We start from the raw sequence: 23,114 nt of genomic DNA on the forward strand, positions 1-23,114 counted from the left end.
TTCTTTTTTTTCTTATTCTGAAAATGCCTCTTTTTGTGTGTCGACCTCCTGTTTTTAGAAGCCTATACTAATATTTCATAATTGACATAGATTGTTGCATTTCATCATTACATTATGTTATGTAGGGGTGAATGTACGTAACATTCTACATGGTAAAAAAAAATATCTCACGCACGCACACACACACACACACACACACACACACACACACACACACACACACACACACACACACACACACACACACACACACACACACAAATAATCTCCCAAATATCATGAATTATCACTCTCATCATGGTTTATGTTTCCCCAAGACTAAAATTAACAAAATATAAAAACACCAGGACTTTGTCAACATTGTGAAATATCTAATCTGTGTTGTGGCATGGATATCAGTAATATTTACACTTCTTTTAACATCTGTGAGCTTTGATTAACTTTTGCTGCTCAGATTTGTACGCACTGTTCATAACATCACAATATTATCTGACCTTCAAGTCTTCAATCCACCTCTTTAAAGGCACTGACAGTCCAACTTGGCTCAAATCATTCACTTCAGGACATAAGCTGCTATGGAAATGAAAACTACACTCAGCATCATTCTAATTTTTCAGCTAACTTTAGGAGGTATGGCTTGCAAAATATTCATAAATTACTCATAAATTGCACCATGTAGCAATTCAGGCATCTATTGACTTACTGGCAAATAGACACACACACACACACACACACACACACACACACACACACACACACACACACACACACACACACACACACACACACACACACACACACACACACACACATTGATAGTAAGAAAAACCTTCAGTTTTTATTTACCAAAATTAAAATTTAAGATGCCATATTTCTATTTTATTATTCTTTTTTATTTTAATTTGATATAGCCTACTAATTTGTTGTGCCCTCTCCCAAGCAGGAGGAAGGCACATTCACCCTCCAATGCATCTGGAGCCATACTTCCCTCCAGCCAAACCATCACTGGAAAACCTCAATGCCATCTGTTTACATGGAAATGGCCGTCCCAGATTTCCTGCCAGCTCCATCTCATCTTCACATTACGGATATTTTCATCGAGCGGGAACTGCAGTAAATAGAGTAGAAGTGTGGTTTAGTGAGTGCTGCCAGAAAGGTGTGACCTATGGATGCCAGCAGATCGTTTGCTGCGCCAAACAGGCGGTGAGTACAGACTGAGAACAGGCATACTGTATAAAGATACATACTGATCCCTATTTTCATTGTTTTTGCAGTGGGAAACTGCTTTGTCCCTTTTCTGTTTTGAGGAGTACTCCGCCATGACCTCGGCCCATGAGTGCTGTGAGAAGCAGGGAGAAGAAAGGTGGAACTGCTTTGAAAGACAGGCTCCTAACCCCACCTTCCAACCCCTCTCTGGTTACAGGGCCCCCATAGTACCACTTGATATGATTTTCACCTGGGACCCCAACACCTGTTAAAGGTCAAGATGCTAAATGATTATTTCTTAATGCCATATGACTACCTGAGCATTTGTATTTGTTTTAGCAACACAAAACGTGTGTCAATAATAAGTTAGTGCACAAGGAGGACAGAGACTTCAATAAGTGTATTAAGAATAAACAATGTGTTAATAATATATATCTTGCCTTCTTTTTTCTTAAATATAGCCTACAGCATACATATAGGCTGTACCCTTTCAAAAGGCATTAGGGAATATTAGCAACTCAATGTGTGTGTGTGTGTGTGTGTGTGTGAGTGTGTGTGTGTGTGTGTGTGTGTGTGTGTGTGTGTGTGTGTGTGTGTGTGTGTGTGTGTGTGTGTGCGCGCTTGCGCGTGTGTATATATATTATATATATTGTGTGTATATATATATATATATATTATACATTCACATACATGCAACAGCAAAATTATTGATTACACCCCTGTATACATGTAATTTATATTACATAAAAAGAAAATTAAATAAACATCTTTCTATAACATCTATAATCATCTAAAACATTATTTCTATATTTCAACTGTTAAAGCCACATATCTGAAACTTATATATAAAAAATAAATAATAATAAAACAGCTGTACCCTCTCAACCCTTCTTCAGCATTTCTTTCATATTTGTTCACAATTGTGAAATAATCAAATGGGATTTCACAAACTTGATGATGCAGAAGTTCTTCAGCAGTTTCGATACCGTACATCTCAAAGAATTTCTCAGAACTCCCTGCTAAAATTGGAATTTGTCTTGCTTTGTTCAGCTGCCAGAAGTCGGACACATGAAGTTAATTTATGTTTTTCTCAATGCAGCTCCTCAAGCATGACATTTCACATTATTACCCGCAGAACTGGCTGGTTTGCAAGAAGCCATGGGAGTATTTCTCTCATGTACTTGAGCAATCCATTTGAATTAGATACAAAAAGATAAGATAAGATATTTCCGTGAATCATGATCTATTTACGTATTTTTGCCCATGAGTTGCTATTAACAATGGTCAGAAGAAAAGGTTTCTGGTAGCAGATATGATAAATTTACGTGCTTAAGCTTAAATGTGCAAATACGTTTCACAAAGTCAGCCTCCTCCCTAAAAACATCACCTGATTCTCACACATTTACAGAGGAAACATGCTGAATCAGAACGTCAGATGAGGCTTTAAAACTTATAAACCGGCCTGTGTAAAGTAAAAAATGTAAGTGATTATTATACTTTTGCCATATTGTCAGGTATCAGTAAATAAAAAATGCAATTGTGTCTTTGAATTTATATCATCATTCCTAGTAAAATTAGAGAAAACTGAATTTGTATGAACTAACCATATTATAATTTCTGCTGCTTTGCACATACATGAGTTAAATATCTCTGAAGTATGTATTACATTTTTTTAGCACACCAGGGTGACTAGGAACATAGCTATGAGTATAAATTTGAGGAAACACAAAGGCCAAATTCCCTTTAACATCCATCACAATGAGTAAAACCAAAGAATGCAGTTCTGATGTGCAGCAAAAGATTGTTGAGCTTCACAAAACAGAAAGTAGCTGTAAGAAAATAGCTAAAGCATTGATGGTGGAAAATGACCATTTCCACCATCAGGGCAATAATTAAGAAGTTCCCATCAACTAAAGATGTTATGAATCTGCCTGGAACTAGTGGACGTGTGTCTACTGGATCATTGCAGAGATTAGTTAAGTCTTGGGGTCAGAAAGCCCAAAAATATTCAGTTGTCAGACACTCCTGGGACCGTATTCTGGTCAGATGAAACTAAAAAAAAAAAAAAAAAAGAGCTTAATGGCAGCAAACCTATGGGTTTGGTGCAAAAGGGTATGAAAAGTACCCCATGCCTGGTTAAATATACTGCTGGATCTTTAATGTTGTGGGCCTATTTTTTTTACTGGAGGTCCTGGACATCTTGTTTAGATACATGGTATCATGGATTCTAGCAAACACCAACAGATAAAAAATCAAAACCTGATGGCCTCTGCTAGAAATTGTATAATGGGTTGTGGTTGGATCTTCCATCAGGACAACGATTCAAAACAATCATCAAAATCAACAAGAAAGTGTGTTACTGAGCACAAAATGAAGCTTCTGCCATAGCCGTCCCAGTCTTTTGACCTGAACCCTGTAGAAAATGTGTGGAGTGAACCAGAGAGATGAAGCACCAACATGGACCGGTGAATCTGAAGGATCTGGATTCTGTATGGAGGAATGGTCTATGATCTCTTGTCAGTTGTTCTCGAAACTCATCGGGCATTATAGGAGAAAACTCAGAGTTTCTGGAAAATAAAAAGTTTCCAATAATTATGGCCAACGTGTTTTTGGAGAAAAGCATTTATTTCCTAATGTGATTTCCTAATGTGGAATTAGTGGAGAGGGTCTCAACGTATAAATACTTGGGAGTTGAAATTGATTCCAAATTAACTTTTAATGAATGTGCACTGAAAATTTTATAATTTTAGATTAGAAAGACTCATTCTTGGAATGTTTTATAAAAGTTTCCTCCAGAGTGTTCTGTCCTTTGGCCTTATCTGTGTGTTTGGCAACATGCATGTTAAGGACCAAAAGAAACTACAGCGCATGATCAAGATGGCCAGTAGGATCATCGGAATTGACCAGGTGTCGGCAGCTCAGCTGTACAATGAGCTTATTTTAAAAAAGACTGGCCAAATCCTCAATGACCCTACTCACCCTCTACATCATAAATTTATGAGAAGTAATAGGTCAACTGGTAGAATTTTACAACAGAGAATTAGAACAGAAAGGTACAATAAATCATTTGTACCTACAGCGATCAGATTGTATAATGATCAAGCACATTGCAAGCTATCATCGTTTTAGTTACCTGATAATATTATCAATTTTTAAGGTTAAATGTTGGATTGTGATTGTCATTTCTGCAGTTTTTTTGTTTTGTTTTTTATTGGTTTGACTGTTGTGTTTCATGTGTTGTGTTTATGTTTTTAGAGAATATGTTGTGACAAGGGCGCGTAATGAATGACCACATGAATTTCCCCTTGTGGGACAATAAAGTTCACCTGACCTGACCTGAGAAACTCTATGTACGTCATTGTATATCTTTCTGTAACATATGCTAAGGAACATTTGGTTATTATAAGGCTTGGGGGTTTTGTGTCTGAAGGATGTATCTGAAGCTGTCTAGTATGGCAGCTCGAGCACCTTAGAGCCTAAGCCTATCGCCAAATCCAAAGATTGTCAATCAATAAAATTCATTCTCAAAGTGGTCCCGACTGAACTGTATCAGTACTTATTGCATTTACTGTAACTTTAGTGAACTTTGCCGTATTTTGACTATCCACTGCTTTGACTTTGAATTGATATTATGGGGGAGTTTAATTAAAGACAGATAACCGTAGGCCCTTATCTCCATACTTCAAACACTGTTGACCCACCAACTTTGGCCCGCCTTTCATTCCCCTTCCATCCCTTTAAATAAAGCCTTGCAGTCTTTTAAATCAGACCTGAAGAACTGAAGAAAACAGTGCAAATTTGTAAACTGAAAAGAAGGATATTTTTACTGCAGAAAATAACCAGTCATGTTTTGGAAAAGCACACTTGTGACTACTTTGATTCTTCATCTAATTTCATTGGGAGGTATGTACCTTAACTACAAAACTTTATTCTATTTATTGTCTTCTTATTTTGGAGCCAAAAAAAAAAAAAGCCTAAAAAGTATCTTCTAAATGAATACATAAATGTATGTATTGATCTAATAGATAGTTGATGTTTCATTATCTGGTCTTCTAGTAGTACATTTAAGATGGACCTTGACAAAAAAAGCTTATACTTTTCTGCATATTATGTATTAATATCTTGTCCTTCATCAACTTTAGCTACTTGCTTATTTTGTCCTTCTTCCATTTAGTGGGACAGAAATTTTACCCTGTGGTGCTGCTGGAATCAAACTTCCCTCCAGCCAGACCTTCGGTTTACAATCTCAAGCAGATCTGTCTTTATGGCAATGGCCGCCCCAGATACCCTGACTCCAGTTTCCCTTCATCCAGTTACGCTTACGCTCGCCGTGCTGGAAAGGCAGTAAACAGACTAGAGGCATGGTTCAGTCGGTGCTGCTATGGAGGTTTAACCCATGGAAACGGACAGATCCTTTGTTGTGCGGAACAGGCGGTGAGTACACAGAATGAGAAACATGTCATTTTACTATAGCAATGCTGAACAGAAAAATGATTGTCTTTCCCCCCCCCCTTGTTTTTTTAGTGGGAAACTGCTTTGTCCCATTTCTGTATGGAAGAGTACTCCACCATGACCTTGGTCCATGAATGCTGTGAAAAGAAGCAAGAAGAAAGGTGGAACTGCTTTCAAAAAAAGGCTGCAAACCCCTTGTACCAACCCCTCTCTGGTTACAGGGCCCCCATAATATCACCTGATAGGATTTTCACCTGGGACCCCAACACCTGTTAAAGGTCAAGATGCTAAATGACAACCTGAACATTTGTATTTGATTTAGCAGCACAAAACCTGTGTCAATTAAACAACTGTGAAGAGTCAGAATATAACATGATTTTCCAAGTAATATGCATGCACAGAAGAGCTGAAATACAACCCTGCCCATCAATACATGTATTATTGTATGCCATAGAAAACATGAAAAATACAATGTGCAGCAGCTTACAATCACTCAATGTATTTCCAAAGTGGTAAAAAGATTCAAATAAACTTGAAGCCTTTTCATTGTTTAACCTTGACTTTTCCTTTGAGAGAATAACTGTTAGGTTAGAATGGAGTTTCAGCATCTTGATAATTGGTCTATACATAATTGAGTGACATTATACAATAATAAATGTGGTAAAATAGTTGATGATTTTATTACCCTTTATGGAAATAATGTTCATCAATAGGCTACATATCAGAATATATAAAATGTCCTTATTGTTATCCTATATTAGGCAACAACTAAATTGAGCTGAATAATAACTATTGTCTTCTGTGGAGCTTAAATTTAACTTTTTCCACTATTTAACTTTTTCCACTTAATTAAGCTTTGAAACAACCTTATAGGCTATGGCAAAAGTCTCATATGGCAGGCAAACGTCCGTATTTTCAGCTCAGTCAATGCTGTATGATTTGTAATAGCCTAGATGTAGCCTAATTATTGTTGAGCATTTTGTTGTTGTTGCCTAAGCACATTTTATTAAAGCAAAAAAAAAAGAAAAGAAAAAAATGGTTATAGGTCCCTTATGATCGATTTAATTGACCCCCCATCATTTACTCACCCTCAAGACAAGTTGTTTCGAACATGTATGGATTTCTTTCTCCTGCTGAACACAAAGGAAGATATTTTGAAGAACGTCAACCAGACAATCGATGGATACCCATAGTGGACACCATTGACTTCCATAGTAGGAAAAAAGTAGGCTACTATGCAAGTCAATGGCAATTCAACAGAAATTCTTCAAAATATCTTCTTTTTTTCAGCAAAAGAAAGAAATACATACAGGTTTGAAACTTGAGAGGGTGAGAAGACAGATGTTCATTTTTAAGTGAACTATTATTTTAAGTTTATAAATGACCAAATGTTCTCGTTCAGTTCAGTTCAGGGGAAAATGCAAAGGGTTTTGATTTTGAATGAAGCTCGAGTGGCATTTATCAGTCGAGCGCCCCCTGTAGAAAACAGATTTGTCCAAGAATGAGGCATTCTACTCGTTCAACCATATGCGTTCAACAGCCACCGCCCGCGCCCAGCAGGACAGAGCTGCGCAACAACGTCACTTCCGCTTGTTTTGGGAGGCTCGAGAGAGGAGCGAGGAGGACTCTTCCGTGCGATTCAGCGGGTTATTTACTTCGGAATTCGGATGGACCCAGTAAAGTAATAACAACAACAATTTCGAGTACCTCAGAGATTCGCACGAGACATCGAGTCGTTCTGCGAACATAAACATAAGTTTTACTATACTGTTTTTGTTTCTTGAGTAAAAAACGAAGAGATTAAGTTGAGGTACGTTAAGCGCTCTTACCTGTTGTTGTTGTTGTGGGTCTCTAGCCATTAGTAAGCAAGTAAGCAAACGAACAAACAAACACATTTTTATACAGCGAGTGTTTTTAAATGATAAAGTAAAAGTATGACAGGTTAAGGTAGTGAGTAGCCACCACACTCCTTTAGTACATATCACGGCAAAATACTGCCACACTAAGTTAAGCAACTTTTTGTAACCTTACATCAGTTAGTTTCCTTCAGGTTTGGGTTGACTAACAGACTTTATTTGGGCATTGTGATCTTTCAGGGCTGTGTGTGTTGCTTAAACCACAAGTGAAAACAAGCAGGACCATATGAAACTTCCGCCAGAAAATGGCTACGCCGGCTGTAGTTTCCACGGATGGAGCGAGCTCCAGTAAGAGAGCATTTTATTTCCTCTTGCTGTTTATGACCATGTTTATGACACATTAGTAAAGTAGATGAAGCTGTTTTACTGTGCTCTAGCTTCAAACGAATGATCTCACGTATAGTAAATTAGTCGTGGGGTTTCCTATATGCCAGAAATGTGTAGTTAGGTGATTTGAGCACACGTGGAACAATCACCACTATATAGTATACTGAAACACACACACACACACACACACACACAGTACCAAAAGTTTGGAAACATTAACATTGTTAATGTTTTTGAATCTCTTATGCTCATTAAGCATCATTTATTTGATCAAAAATACAGAAAAAAACTGCAATATTGTAAATGTATTATTTCAATGGCTTTCTAGTTTAATATACTCAAAATATATTTTATTTCTGGCATTCAAAGCTGGATTTACAAAAGCCATTACTCCAGTCTTCAGTGTCACATGAATGATTCTTCAGAAATCATTCTAATATGCTGGTTTGATACTCTGTTGTTATCATTTTGGAAACATTTGCGCTGCTTAATATATTTTTGGAACCGGAGATACTTTTTCAGGATTCTTTGAGGAGCAAAAAGTAAAAAAGAACAGCATTAAAAAAAAGAAGACTGGAGTAGTGGCTGATGAAAATGAAGCTTTGCATCACATGAATAAATTATATGTGACCCTGGATCACAAAACCAGAAACATGTCGACTCGCACGGGTATATTTGTGGCAATAGCCTTTAGAAATCATTACATTGTATGGGTCAAAGTTATCGATTTTTCTTTTATGCAAAAAATCATTATTTAGGATATTAAGTAAAGATCATGTTCCATGAAGATATTTTGTAAGTTTCCTACCGTGTATATATAAAACCTTTATTTTTGTGAGTGAATGCAGCACAATCGCGAATGTAAATGGACAACTTTAAAGGCAATTTTGATTTGATGTTTACATTTTTTTGCACCCTCAGATCCCAGATTTTCAAATAGTTGTATCTCGACCAAATATAGTCCTATCCTAACAAACCATAGATCAATGGAATAAAAAAAACTGTGACTGGTTTTGTGGTCCATGGTCACATATTTTAAAGTATATTTAAAAAAAGTAAAACCATTTTTAGAAATTGTAATAATATTTCACAATATTGCTGTATTTTCGATCAAATAAATGTGGGCTTGATGACCATAAGTGACTTCTTTCAAAAACATTAAAAATAGTAATTTTTTCGAACCTTTGAGCGGCACTATAGAGCATACAAAACTATTGTTTTTTTTTTTCATTGAGTTTTATTTACTAAAATTATCAGCCATTACATCAAAACAATTCACTAATTCACCTAGATTTTGTAGTTTATTTGCTGTTCATTTTTTTTTTCTTACTTTTTTGTTGCCCTTCAGTTTAGCACACATGATGATTTTATAATTTGCAGATATCCAATAGCTCTTATAATAGCGTTTAGCGGCACATATATAATATAAATGTGTGTTATGGTACTCAGATAAGTGATGAATACTTTCTAACAAAATGATATATGAAAATTGACTGTTAAAGATGCTCACTTTTTAATTTGTCATTAGTGATAATAGAATTAGAATTTTTTGTTTCTTTAATCACTGTTGTCACTCTTCAGAATCAGATGTCTTTATTTTGGAGGTTATTCCAGCAGAAAGGTACATGCATGTGTGTAAAAGCACATGTGTGGCTGTGTTTGCATATGATCTCTAATTTGAATATCAGTGTTGTAGACAGTCTATAGTAGGCCCATGACTGCTTGGGTTATGCTTGTCTTTATTTTAATCATAGTGCCACCTTAGACTCAGCTGGTGTGATTGGGTTACAGTGTTTTCTTGGAAGAACAAAGGAATTGAAACCCAGGTGTCTGTGCATGCTGCATGTTTACACTCACAGTTGTGGTTAACTACACATGAACAGCCATTTAGCATTTGTTTTTGCATTTTATTTGTAGTGTAGCTTTTCACACAAAAGCAAATTATAATCACTTCAGTGTCTGGTTAATGTGAAGTCTTAAGAAAATAGTTTCATGACTCACATACTTAAAGTATGAGCTCTGCATTTTTGCTTGGCAAGAATCCTATACTTTACTATAGTTCAACTAGCTGCAATCCATAAATGCGCCGTAATGCCTAATGGCTTTTTTCACTAGTCATTTTCATGGATCATTTTTTTTCCCTACTGTAGGTGTTCCTGGAAATCGAAAGATGGCTTCTTCGGAGGTATTTTTTTTTGTTGTTGTTGTTGTTGTTGCTTTAATAGTTTCATATTCACATTCCACTATTTGTGGTTGTTATTATAAACTGGCCAATTTATTTATGGCTCTATACTAGAGTTGTCCTGTCACTGTTCCAAAATTCCAGTAGTCGGTAGGTACCAATTGCAGAAAAATGTCTTGGTTCTCACTTCTTTGTACCAATTTTGATACCATTATAAAAACCAATTCACTATTTTAGTTAACTATTTGTTATTTGAATTAATTATTGTCTTCAAATGTTTATAAAAAGATCAAGTGAAAAATGTGTAATGCAATGAAGGACAAAGAAACACAGAACATGTGGCAGGTCTATTAGTTTGCATATATTTGGCCATACAGTATCAGATTTTTCTTTCCAGGCTGTTTCTATGGTTATATATAACTGTCAGTCATTGCAGTTTCAGATTCAATCTGGCATTACAGTTGTAAATCCAGAAACTTTGTTTGCAGTGTACTGAGCAACATGAAAAACAAAACTTTTCTTCAAATTGTTTATAGGTTATAAACAGGATGCGAGCTAAGATAATCACTAAAGCTGCCAATCACTTAGGCTATGTACAGAAAAATCTCCCACTGAAGTCATGAGAATTGGATCATTCTATAATGGATTCAAAGTGATGTAAATAAATGATTAATGCTTTGAATATAAAATATAAATGGTTTTACGGTTTTGGTTCAAAGTTTTTGTCTTGTTGTCTGATGTGTTTATTGAGCAGTCATTATCTTTCAGGGTCTGAGCATCTCAAATTCATCCCAGACGAACAAAAAGACCTTGGGCCACCGAGGAATTGACCCTACTGGGGAGACCACGTATAAAAAGGTTTGAGCTGTGTATTTTTGATATCCTGTAAATATTTCAAAACAGATGTTTGTTGGAGATAAGACCAGATCAAAATAATTTAATGACACACATTCCTGAATCTGTCATATCTACATAGATTATTATTGTGTTATGTTGTTTGTGTGGCACAATGACAAAGCCTAGTAAATGGTATGGGCATGTACCTACAGATAAAACTAGCAGGCTTTGTGTTATTGCTCCTCCCTTTCAGTTTTATTAAATCACATGCAAAGACCCACGCATTAGTGCCATTTTTTTTTTTTTTTGCGTAGTCACAGATTAACTGTCTAGTATTTTTGAGTACTAAGGCCCGTTTACTCCAAGGACGATAATTATAACGATAACGACATAGTTATAAAATCGTTCTTAAATAGCAGAGTCCACACCACAACTATAACGATAACGGCACAGAGAAACAATATCACTGTAATCACTTTTAGAACAATGTTTTTTCCAGCTGATGAACAATGATAACTTCTTAGTTCTCGTTCTTTGCGTGAACGTGCCTTCACACATTAACATGCTCTTATTCTCCTCTTCATGTGCCCTCTGTTGAAAATCTTTAGACCACATCATCTGCCTTGAAAGGTGCCATTCAGCTGGGCATCACACACAGCGTGGGAAGTTTGACCCAGAAGCCAGAAAGAGATGTGCTCATGCAGGACTTCGAAGTGGTAGAAAGCATCTTCTTTCCCAGGTGCGTTTGTATACGTGTCTGCATAAGAGTAGCATGAGACGATGGAACGTTTTGCTGTAGTAGTCACACATTGTGTACTTAAACGTCCTTGTTATTTGTCTTCCTCTCAGTCAAGGCAGTAGCTCAACTCCAGGTCATCACCATGGTGACTTCAAGTTTAAAACTTATGCTCCCATTGCATTCCGCTACTTCAGAGAGATGTTTGGGATCCGACCTGACGACTACCTGGTAATCTTGTTTGTTCATTAAACAGGGTTCCCATGGTTTCCTGGAAATATATGGGCATTTTTAAATTGTGTGTTTTAGGACTGTTATAGTCATGGGATTTTTTTTTTATGGGGATCTAAAATATTTAATCCGCTAGAAATTACTGTTGAGTTTGTGTAGAGTTAAACTAGCTTGAAAGCCATTTTGGGGTGGTTCTTTTTCAATTCATTGGTCAAAGAGGTTCATAAAATGATCTGAATGGTTCATTACCACATCATTCTGAATCAAAATAAAAAAAAATATTTTTAACTGGAAAAGCCATAAAGTTATGTAAGATGAACATTATCAATTAATTTCCATCTAAAAATTCCATTTCTATTATTATTATTTTTTATTTAATTTTTTTCTGTTCTTGCTTGAGATTACGACTTAATGAACAAAAGCTCTTCTCAGTGATGGACACGTGCAACACTCCAGTCTTATGTTATCTGCTGTGTGTGTGTGTGTTTTCTGCAGTACTCTCTTTGTAATGAACCCCTTATCGAGTTGTCTAACCCTGGAGCAAGCGGGTCTCTCTTCTACGTTTCTAGCGATGATGAGTTTATCATTAAGACGGTACAACACAAAGAGGCAGAATTCTTGCAAACACTCCTGCCAGGTTACTTCATGGTAAGTGAGGGTTTTTTTGTATTTATTTTAGTGTCAATCGACTAAAACAATTAACTAATTCGTCGCACATTTTTCTGTAATTAATTGTTTAAAAAATGTAATATTTAATCTTCCAATTAATGTAGACACAACATAAAGACTCTTGTCTATATTTTAAATATTTGTTTAATTGCATCTTTTTATGAAAGAAGGCATCACCGTTACCAATACCGTTACTGATGACTCTATGAAATAGATGTTTTCCCCTCAGTTTTAGCCATTAATTATAGCCATTCAGCATTACAGTATCATTGAAAGCTATACGTTCTAACATTTATTAGTCTTTAAAGAATACAACAACTTTTTAATTTAAGTGAACTTAAAACAATCTTCACTGCATTTATTATAAATTAAATTTAAATTTAATTAAATATATTAATTAAATAGATTAAATTCATCCTTAAAGCTACAAAATAGTGATTTTCTTTTTCTTTTGTTCTTTGATTATCCTTAAAGGGCATATTGCAGGTTTTTTTATTTATTAATATATAACCTTGTATGAAAGTACCATATAAAAAATTAATGCAGGATTTAAAATTGTTAGCAAGACATAAGGGCACAAATTTAGTAAAAATCGCGACGGTTTCCTTGACCGTTTTGAAAAAACGCTGCTTCTTTTTCAACATCGCGTCATATTACGTCACGAGAGGGAGTCGACGGCCGGGCTCTGCGTTTGCTCAGTGCAGAGTAGGTTGGTATTCAGTAGGAGCGGTCGTGATTCAGTGCGTTTTCGGTAGTTATTGTATTTAAATTTATCATCATCACGGTAAATTATTGTGAATTATAGCCTGTCAGGACATCGAGTCCAGGTTTCCGAACAAGAAAAAGGACGGTGGTGTCTTCCATGCCTGTGTGCGTTTTGTGCAGGTGAAGAGACGAGACGGGTTTATTGGGCTGCTGTCACTTTAAGATCTGACTCGCATCCCATTTTCTCACAACTCTTAACGTTCTTTTAAGACTTAATTTAACTTTATTTAAGACTGCTTGTGAGGATACTCTGAATAAAATGGCATTTTGGCATACTGTTGTGTGTTTTTGTCCATTTAAACGCTGTCTGAAGCGGCTTTCTGTGGGCATGAATCGCGTGTGTGTTGCACAGACAGGAGATTCACAGACCCGGCAGTAATGCACTGCATTCTCTTTTGTGTCTTATTGCACTTGAATGTTTTAAAAACATTTGCATGAATAAGAGCGTGGTCATATAATGTTACATTAGCCAAAGGATGACTGGGAAAAACAAATGCTGAGTTAATTGCGTTAAATATTTTTAACGTGTTAAAATGATTGCGTGTTAATTTTGACCGCACTAATTTATTTACAAAAAAATGTTTCATTCTAAAATGCTTTATAGTTCATTCTTTTGTTGTTTGAACATTATAAGCATAGTAGTTTCCTTCATATAATTCACCATTTGTCTTCTAGAACCTGAACCAGAACATGCGTACGCTGCTTCCCAAATTCTACGGTCTCTACTGCGTTCAGGCAGAGGGGAAGAACATCCGAATCGCAGTGATGAACAACCTGCTGCCATGTGCTGTACCCATGCACCTTAAATTCGACCTGAAGGGCTCCACATACAAACGACGTGCTTCGCCGAAAGAAAAGTCCAAGGGTGTGCCCACGTTCAAAGACCTAGACTTTATGCAGGACACGCCTGAGGGCATACTGCTGGAGAGTGACCACTACAATGCCCTCTGTAGGACTATTCAGAGAGACTGTCGGGTAAGGAGACAGAAGTTCCATTTATATTTATGCATTTGGCATACACTTTTATTCAGAGCCACTTACATTGCATTTTATGATATTCATTCCTTCAGTACATGCATTCTGTATTAATCAAACCATGGTCTACTGCTTGAGCTACAGGAGTGATCATCAAGATGATAGAATGTAAACAAGAATACTTTTTTTTTATGTGCAGCTTGTCAGTGAAGCACGGCTCTGTGATCAGTAGTAAATGCTGCTCCATCTTAAAGCATTGCTAGTTTGTTTCACTTATAAAGTGCATTTGAAAAAGCAACATGCGTCAAACATGAGAAGCATTTATGAACCTCTTGTCCAACAAAAGACAACATTTAGTAGCATGTTTTTACTCACTTCATAACATCAGTTGAGTTCTTGAAAACATCCTTCTGTGAGATGATGTAGCTTCTTGCACAGAATAAGGCAGACAACATATTATTTCATAGTATTCTCAGAATCGAACCAGAATCGTTTTTAAAGGTTTATAGGGGAGCGAGACCAAAAAAAAGTTTGAGAACTACTGATCTACTGTAATATTTTATAGTGTATAGCTAACATTGCAATATTAAAAGGATGGCTCCATATGCATCCACAGAAGTCTGGGCTTAGCCCCAAATATCCACCGACCCTATAACCGCCCCACGTTAAATCACATTTTTTTTTTTAAGGGTTAATGAACTACATTTTTTTAACTTCATAATGTTCTCTGAGGTCCAATTATGATGTTATCAAGATAAAAAACATCCTCTCTTTCAAACACTCTGTTTTTATGGGCGTACCACATCCATGACTTGGAAGTAAACATTCAAGACTTTCAAAACGCCAACTGCTATAATTGGCTAACATATTTGCATATTAAAATAATAATTTCTACGTCCCCGCCATTACACGTGTGGAATTGTTTTGAAAACGTATATATATATATATATACACACACAGTATGTATATATAACAGTTAGGTCCGGTCGAACGATTTATTAATATAATTCTAATTGGGTTCTTTTGGTAATAAGCACTTACATAAAGCTAAAAGAAGCTTTGTGCGTCTGACAAGTGCTTTCGACCTTCTTTTTGATCTGAATGGTATGTGGAAAACACTTGAGTTTTGCCATAGATTTGTCCCACAGCCTAGAAGGCAACTGAATGATTTTTCAAGTGCTTCCATACTTGAAAAAAACGAGGAAAGCTACTTTTAAACAGGCAATTACCTGAGGTAATTTTTCTGGACCTTTTTACAGAAGGTAAAAGTCACTGTAATCTTTACTGACATTTTCCGTAATGATTTACTGAGATGGCACATCTCTCTTTGCATCTGTCTGGTATGAAAGGAACACTCCACTTTTTTTGGAAATAGGCTCATTTTCCAACTCACCTAGAGTTAATCAGTTTAGTTTTACCGTTTTCGAATCCATTTAGCCGATCTCCGGGTCTGGCGGTAGCACTTCTAGCATAGCTTAGCATAGATCATTGAATCTGATTAGACCGTTTCCATCTCTCTCAACAAAATGACCAAAGAGTATCTATATTTTTCCTATTTAAAACTTGACTCTTCTGTAGTTACATCTTGTACTAAGACCGACAGAAAATGAAAAGTTGCAATTTTCTAGGCCAGTATGACTAGGAACTATACTCTCATTCCTGCGTAATAATCAAGGAACTGTGCTTCCGTACCAGCAGGTGCAATGATATTACAAACTTAGTGCCGGTCACGTTGGAAGTTACCGAGCTGGGGACTATTTTCAGGTGCTGCGTAATATCATTGCGCCTGCTGCACCCATGGTTCAGCACAGTTCCTTGATTATTATGCAGGAATGAGAGTAGTTCCTAGTCATAAAATGCATGACATGCGTGAATCGGTGGGCGGGGCTAAAGAGGCAATGATGTAGAAGTAGACATTTTCTGAACTTGGTATTTAATAAAAGCTATTTTTGGACTAACAAAAATAGTTTTGAGGTCAGAAATTGTAATATTTTTATAGCGCAATGACCTCTTATATGTCAAAATATGATTTTTTTTTTTTCAATTCATGACCACTTTTAACCATTCTACATTTTGAATGTGCTAAATGTGCCTGTCACACTTCCTCTATATATATCTTTATCTATAGGTACTACAGAGCTTTAAGATCATGGACTACAGTCTGCTGATGGGTATCCACAACTTGGACCGGGCAGGTGAAGAGGTCTCTACTGCAGTGCCCGATACCCAGAAAAAAGCACCAGGCCAAAAGCCCCTTTATTGCACAGCCATTGAGTCTATTCAAGGGGAGACGAAGGGCATGACTTCACCACAGCCATACGAAAGGTGAGTGATCAACCTTTGGCTGGCACTGCCGAAACTGCAAAGCACCCAAAAATACCACAAGACTGTCTGAATGTGTTTGGCTATAGAACCTTTTTTGTAATAATTTACACTGTTTAAAAGTGAATGGTTGGTAAGATTTTTGAAATGGGTCTCTGATGCAAGACTGCATTTATTTGACCAAATATACAGTCAAAGCATTATTACAATTTAAAATAGCTGTTTTCTATTTTAATATATTTTCTAATGTCATTTATTCCTGTGATGGTAAAACTGAATTTTCAGCATGCATTGCATTATTCTTCAGTGTCACATTATCTAATATGCTGATTTTGTGCTCAAGGAACATTTCGTATTATTAATGTTGAAAACTTGTGCTGCATAATATTTGTGGAAACTGCTAAAAAATATTTTTTTTGATGAATCGAAAGTTCAAAAGAACAGCATTTATTTGGAATATAAAAATATGAGAAAAAATGTAGGTATAGTCGCTCAGTGTGACATCCCTAGTTTATAGATGCTATTCTACTGTTATGATTATTCTTACTGAGAAATTATTACTTTGTGCCTGCACAACTGTTAACATGCAATATTTTTTTCTTTGCAGTATGGGAGGAATTCCAGCATTCAATTCAAAAGGAGAAAGGTTGCTGGTTTTCATCGGCATCATTGATATCCTTCAATCTTATAGGTAGACTTAATTTCCACATATTTGTGTTTTTCTTCATAATAAATCCTTATAACTTACTAATAACATTCTGTATTTAGGCTTGTAAAGAAGTTGGAGCACTCATGGAAAGCTCTGCTGCATGATGGGGTATGTCACACACCCCATAACAAACACTGAATAAAAGCGAACTTAACAAATAAATAAAAGTATTTATGTTTTGTCTACTATTTGATGTCCTCTGCAGGACACGGTATCCGTGCACCGGCCAAGTTTCTACGCAGATCGTTTCCAGAAGTTTATGTGCAGCGCAGTCTTCAAAAAACCTACATGTAAGTTTGATAGTTGCATTGAAACTGCTGCATTAAAGTGCGGACACATTAAAGATAATGTTTTCTTTCTTACGCTAGTAAAAACATCTCCCTCAAAGAAAAGTCGAGGAGGAACCGTGTCTGTTGGGAAGAAGTCAAACAGCGCAGTATCTGGACCGTCACAACAATCCCTTCCTGTAGCACCAGAACAAACACAGCCACAGCAGACTACAGTGCAGCTGTCCAGCCCAGACACTCAAGGAGACAGCGGTATGAGAGCACATTGAGAGATAAATAGAAAAGGGAAGGTTAAGCAGGGTGTCTGAGCAAGATAAAGAGTCAAGGCTTTAAATTCTTGTTGTAACCAAAATAATTCTTTCTTGATACTAAATGGCTTAAATGTAAATAATTAGCCATATTTCTAGACTGGTTGAGATTGTTTCCTCAACCAGTTTTGGAAGTTTCCTTAGTGATTCTGTGTCGGGATGCATAGAAATAAAATTCTATACTGTTGTCCAGTGCAGGTCCTGGACTTAAGGTTTGGGGGTCATTCTTTGGTTATGAACGCATTTACAGGGGCCCCCGGACAAAGTTTGGCTTAGGGCCCCTGTCAATGCGTTCATAACCAAAGAATGACCACCCAAACCTTAATCTGTTCTTTCAGAGCAGTTTCACTGTCAACCAACAACAGTGAGTTGTAACGTTCATTAATACAATAATAAATAAAATAAAATACGGTACAATAATAAAAAATAAAAAAAATAGGACAAATGCAACAGAAAAAAAATATGCAGGAAATTAACAATTTAGCCTACTGCTAATAATAGCCTACAATACAGAAATTGAATAAAGTAATCAAATGTAATAAATAAATAAAACATTACATAGTCTTCACTGTATGAATTACATATACAGTGATTCATATTAAAGTCACTAATGTTATTCAGTGAAGAGCAGTTAATGATTCTCTCGTTTTCTTTTGTTGTTTGATTAACATTAAATGACAGAGAGAGCAGATGGTTTAAATTGAAAGTCCCCTGAAGCGTACACCTGAAGCCCAAAGTAGCCTGTACTTGTCTGTTTCTCTCCATCTTTGATCGCGTGGACAGAAAGTCACCTGTTGAACAGCTTAATACTCTTTTACACGTGATGTTACATGATTTGACTGATTTGGATGTTATGCGCACTGCTTAGAGGAAATGAACAGAAAGCTGCATCATGTTTTCATAATTGTTGGAATCCAAACAAAACTAAAAACACAGCCCTAAATCATTCTTGAGAGCAAGGGGGCCCCCTGGTGGTTCAGGGGCCCTACGCAACATGCATACTTTGCGTATAGGGAGGACCCCGGCACTGCTGTTGTCAGAATAGATTTATAAAACTCTTGAAACTAATGTAAATCCTTTTAAGTGATCTAAGTGAATTTAGGCATTACAAAATTATAACTTACAGTATGACTAAGTAAATATTACATTTAACAATGTGATTTAATTATTCATTTTCAAAGATTAACTTAAACTAAATTAGTTGACATCAATAAAATTAAATATTTACAATATCATAATTAATCCGCTTAAACCTCAAGCTTGACATTGAGGGTCATCTGCCTCCACTTTAGAATTCAACACCCACATCTCAAAATGCAATCAACAACCGATGAATAGAAGTGTCCATCCTGCCTTTTTTCTTTTTCAATGATCCTTTAGGGCTGTCCATTGTTAAATCGCGATTAATCGCATTCAAAATAAAAGTTTGTGTTTACATAATGTGTGTGTACTGTATATAATTATTTTGTATATATAAATACTCAACACATTTTACTTAGAAATATTTCATATATAAATACACATACATGTCTATATTTATTTATATATAATATATCATATAAATATATACATGCAAATATTTCTAAATAATATACAGTACATGCATGTGTGTGTATTTATATATACAAAATAATGATATAGCTTACAGTACTCACACGTATATTATGTAAACACAAACTTTTATTTTGGATGTGATTAATTGTTGCACAGCCCTACTTTACACTCAGATATATCAAAATACGGAACGTCTTTCGATGCTTCAATTTCATCACAATTATTTTAACAGCAACCAATACTGATATATATATACATCTGTGTTGTTGATGATGGTTTGATTTTGATAATTGTATAAACTCTCTGATCTGAGAAGAATGGGTGTCTTACTTTTATGCAATCTATAATCTTAGATTCTACTTGTGGGTCTCTTTATCTACATGTGGGTTTCAGCGGTGTGGCCAGGGTTGCTTAACTTGCCCTTGCTAGTATGGAGAACGTTGTTCGTGTTGTGCTATGTTTTCATTGCTAGCAGAGACTGCATGATAACTGTGTAGTTTAAAAGTTAGATGCCCTTGTGTGCTGATAACAGAGCAAATGAGAGCTGTAAATGTCTGCCCCCTACAGCACATGCATGGACAATGCCAACAAAGCCTCCAGTTCTCTAAAATGTCAGATGATTCAAATGCAAAAACCTCAGAGGCCTAGATTGAGACATTATCAACATGATTTCCCCTTTAACCCTGACTAAATCATTATTGACTAAGGAGCGCTCACTCTTTTGGCACTTCTTCTCTTTTCAGGTGCTCGTCCTGACCTGCTCCCACAACAGGTTACCGAAGATGAGATCACGAGTAGCTCAGCTGATACAACCCTGTCAGCAACCTCTCCTGTAAGCTCCCGGCCCTCCACGAACACTCCAGTTCTGAGGTATGTGATGGTTAGACTAGAAGATTAGGTTGAATTTGATGAAAGATGAGTTTTACAACTGCTACTGTTCATTCGATCACATACACTCACTGTTTTCACTAATAATAAATGTCTATTGATGCATTTCATTTCCAGTCGTAGCAGTATAGCTGCTCAGTCATCAGGGGAAAGTTTGGATAGCGAAGTCATTTCACTCAGCGAGATTGTTCCACAGACAAGCACGTCAGAAGTAAGAGACATTTTGTTCTGAGCTGCAATCTGTTTCAGTGTAATAGACTAAACAACATAGTAAACTGTTTTTATATCCTACTACAACTGTGGTTCTCAACTAGTGGCTCACAAATAGTGTATTTGTATGGCGCTTTTCACAATGCATATTGTTTCGAAGCAGCTTTACAGAAAACGCTTGTTTCATTGGTACAGTTTAGGAAAATATTCTATTATCAGTCAGAGACCAGTGTATCATATGGCAGTATTATACATACGTTATGAGCTTAGATTAATTTAAGGAGAACCAGTGAAAATGTTAGGCAGCAATTACAACTTGCGCTTTTATTATAATATAAGGATAATATTTGATAGTTTTGTATGTCGATCCAGAGTTGGCGCCATCTGAAATCTTTGCAATTGTCTGTCAGCTGCAATAGCAAAGGTGCAATCTATACTTTGTTATATGCATTTACAACTTGTCAATCATCTTTTTCAGCCTGTGATATTAAAAGGATAGTTCACCCAAAAATGAAACTTCTGTCATCATTTACTTATGTTGTTCCAAACCTGTATGAATTTCTTTCTTCTGCTGAACACAAAAGAAGATATTTTGAAGAATATGGGTAACCAGTAACCATTGACTTCCATAGTAGGAAAAACAAAATACTCTGGAAGTCAATGGGGCCAATCAACTGTTTGGTTACAGACATTCTACAAAAATATTTTTTTTTGTGTTCAACAGAAAAAAGAAATTCATACAGGTTTGAAACAACTTGAGGGTGAGTCAATTAGGACAGAATTTTCATTTTCAGGCGATCCATCTTTAATAAGTTTGCATAATATTCCTGCTATGCATGGTTTGAATATTTGATTTCGCAACACTTTTGTTTGTTTTAGTACGATACAACATTGTAGCAAATTGGTTGTTACCACTTGACATCCAATATAAAATCTGAAGTGAAACCATTTGGGAACCTCTGGTCTACCATGCCAACAAACAAATAAGATTGTGAAATGAAAGGATCTCTCTATCCTCAGAGTGCATGCACTTTTGCAAATGTGGTGTTACAATGTGGTCTTTGTGTCATTTAACAGGATATGTGAACTGCCTCCTACAAAGCACGCTGAATTACTCTGTCTAGTCATTCCCCTGTTGTAAAAAGAGTTTTATTTATTCTTTCTTTTGCTGTTGCAGTGAAAGACTATGGATGAACAGGACAAAATAAAGCCCTCAGAGACAAAGATTTACTCTCTTTTAAGGATATCGGAACAGGATGAAAAAGAAAAGCATGAAAGTAAGATGGAGTTGCTGTAAACATTCGAGGAAGTGAAAACTGGAGACTCGGGATTACAAAAGAGAGAAGTGCACATGTTCATAAAACTGTAAAACATTAGGATAAAGATATCCCCCCCCTTTTATATATATATATATATATTTTTTTTTTTTTGGATGTCAGTACATCCAATATTGCTGCTAAGAAATGGAACCAAAAGAAAGATGCCACTGTATACCTCAACAGTGTGTGATATCACTGTTCTCAAACAGTTTCATTTTTACAAGAACTCCCAGGACCTGATGATGTTCACAGCAGAAGAACAGTGATGAGAACTTTACATCATGTGATTGGCTCTTGGAGAACAAACTGGTCTTTTGAGGACCTCTGTGAGTGTTTTGCAGTGGACTTCATTTGACCATGCGTCTTTTTTTCTCTTAGTTTGCCAAGGAGAACTATCTGGTGGAGTCGTTATTTACTTTGCTAAGGGAAGAAAGGAAATTTGTCTGGTTGTGAGTTTTAAAGACATTTTAGGAATATGTCATGATTATCTACCCCCCTCCCCCCAAAAACAAAAACGTGTTGGATGAGTCAATCCAGATCAGGTTGCCTGAACAATCATGTAACAAGACACTTTTTTTTAAAACTTTGAATCTGTAAAATAGGTTCAATTTGGTTTTAGAAATTTATTCAAATGCAGTACTGTGATGGTTTTTGAATATTTATATGTGCCTTAATCACAAGAGTTATTCTGCCTTGTAATGAACAGGAAGCCTTTCACTGTGCATGATGCCTGCAAGTGGATTGTGCCGGATTGCATGGGTCGCCTATATGAAAAGACAGTATATATCTCTCTCAAATATCAGTCTGTCATGTGTGACTGACCTAATAACATAATTGATGTAAAAAATATTTGGAGTTAGTTTGTACATTGTTTGCAAAAAAAAAAAAAAAAAAGCAAAAGCAAACAAGGCAACAGATCACTTTTTTAACATTGGCAGAAATAATAAACCATGTATAAAAGACCTAATTCAGTATTTCGGCTTGCAGGATTAATGTTTTTTTTTTTTGTTTTTTTTTTGGTGTGTGCTTTTTTTTTTAGCGTTGGTTTTAAAATGGCAGTTTTTTAGGGCACAATAAGACAGACCTGGCAGAACAGCTACTGTAAACAATATATAGCATCTGTGCTGTTATCCTTTAATGAAATTTAGGTTACATAGACTGTGTAGCGTAGGAACTTCTCTTAATGCCTCGGTTTTGTTGAGAGAATTGAAGTCAAACTAA

General features: G+C 36.1%; 3 protein-coding genes across 8 annotated transcripts; all 3 read left to right on the forward strand.

The window, feature by feature from the left end:
- The first annotated feature begins 447 nt into the window (after positions 1 to 447).
- On the forward strand, positions 448 to 1,629 carry LOC306986922 (extracellular matrix protein 1-like). Its single transcript, XM_079590733.1, has 3 exons — positions 448 to 630; positions 941 to 1,203; positions 1,275 to 1,629. Exons 1-3 carry the CDS (start codon positions 576 to 578, stop codon positions 1,476 to 1,478), a joined length of 522 nt encoding a protein of 173 aa, XP_079446859.1. The 5' UTR covers positions 448 to 575; the 3' UTR covers positions 1,479 to 1,629.
- A 3,342-nt stretch (positions 1,630 to 4,971) lies between these two features.
- Positions 4,972 to 6,671, forward strand: LOC306987026 (extracellular matrix protein 1-like). The gene is made up of 3 exons (XM_079590931.1): positions 4,972 to 5,109; positions 5,381 to 5,640; positions 5,731 to 6,671. The coding sequence occupies exons 1-3, from the start codon at positions 5,052 to 5,054 to the stop codon at positions 5,932 to 5,934; spliced, it is 522 nt and encodes a 173-aa protein (XP_079447057.1). The 5' UTR covers positions 4,972 to 5,051; the 3' UTR covers positions 5,935 to 6,671.
- Positions 6,672 to 7,145: 474 nt separating this feature from the next.
- pip5k1aa (phosphatidylinositol-4-phosphate 5-kinase, type I, alpha, a) lies at positions 7,146 to 22,469 on the forward strand. Of its 6 annotated transcripts, none has more exons than XM_079591964.1 (17): positions 7,251 to 7,468; positions 7,755 to 7,862; positions 9,483 to 9,522; positions 10,052 to 10,086; positions 10,852 to 10,941; positions 11,529 to 11,659; positions 11,770 to 11,887; positions 12,383 to 12,535; positions 13,997 to 14,296; positions 16,425 to 16,621; positions 17,226 to 17,309; positions 17,387 to 17,435; positions 17,533 to 17,617; positions 17,696 to 17,866; positions 20,220 to 20,346; positions 20,482 to 20,575; positions 21,752 to 22,469. In XM_079591964.1, exons 2-17 carry the CDS (start codon positions 7,848 to 7,850, stop codon positions 21,752 to 21,754), a joined length of 1,692 nt encoding a protein of 563 aa, XP_079448090.1. In that variant the 5' UTR covers positions 7,251 to 7,468; positions 7,755 to 7,847; the 3' UTR covers positions 21,755 to 22,469. The 6 variants fall into 6 exon arrangements, with proteins under 6 accessions (XP_079448091.1, XP_079448090.1, XP_079448092.1 ...); XM_079591962.1 differs by having other exon boundaries at positions 7,256 to 7,527; XM_079591963.1 differs by lacking the exon at positions 7,251 to 7,468 and adding an exon at positions 7,511 to 7,605.
- The last annotated feature ends 645 nt before the right edge of the window (positions 22,470 to 23,114 follow it).

The sequence above is a fragment of the Phoxinus phoxinus genome (genome assembly GCF_949152265.1).
Source record: "Phoxinus phoxinus genome assembly, chromosome: 19".
Taxonomy (NCBI): Eukaryota; Metazoa; Chordata; class Actinopteri; order Cypriniformes; family Leuciscidae; genus Phoxinus; species Phoxinus phoxinus.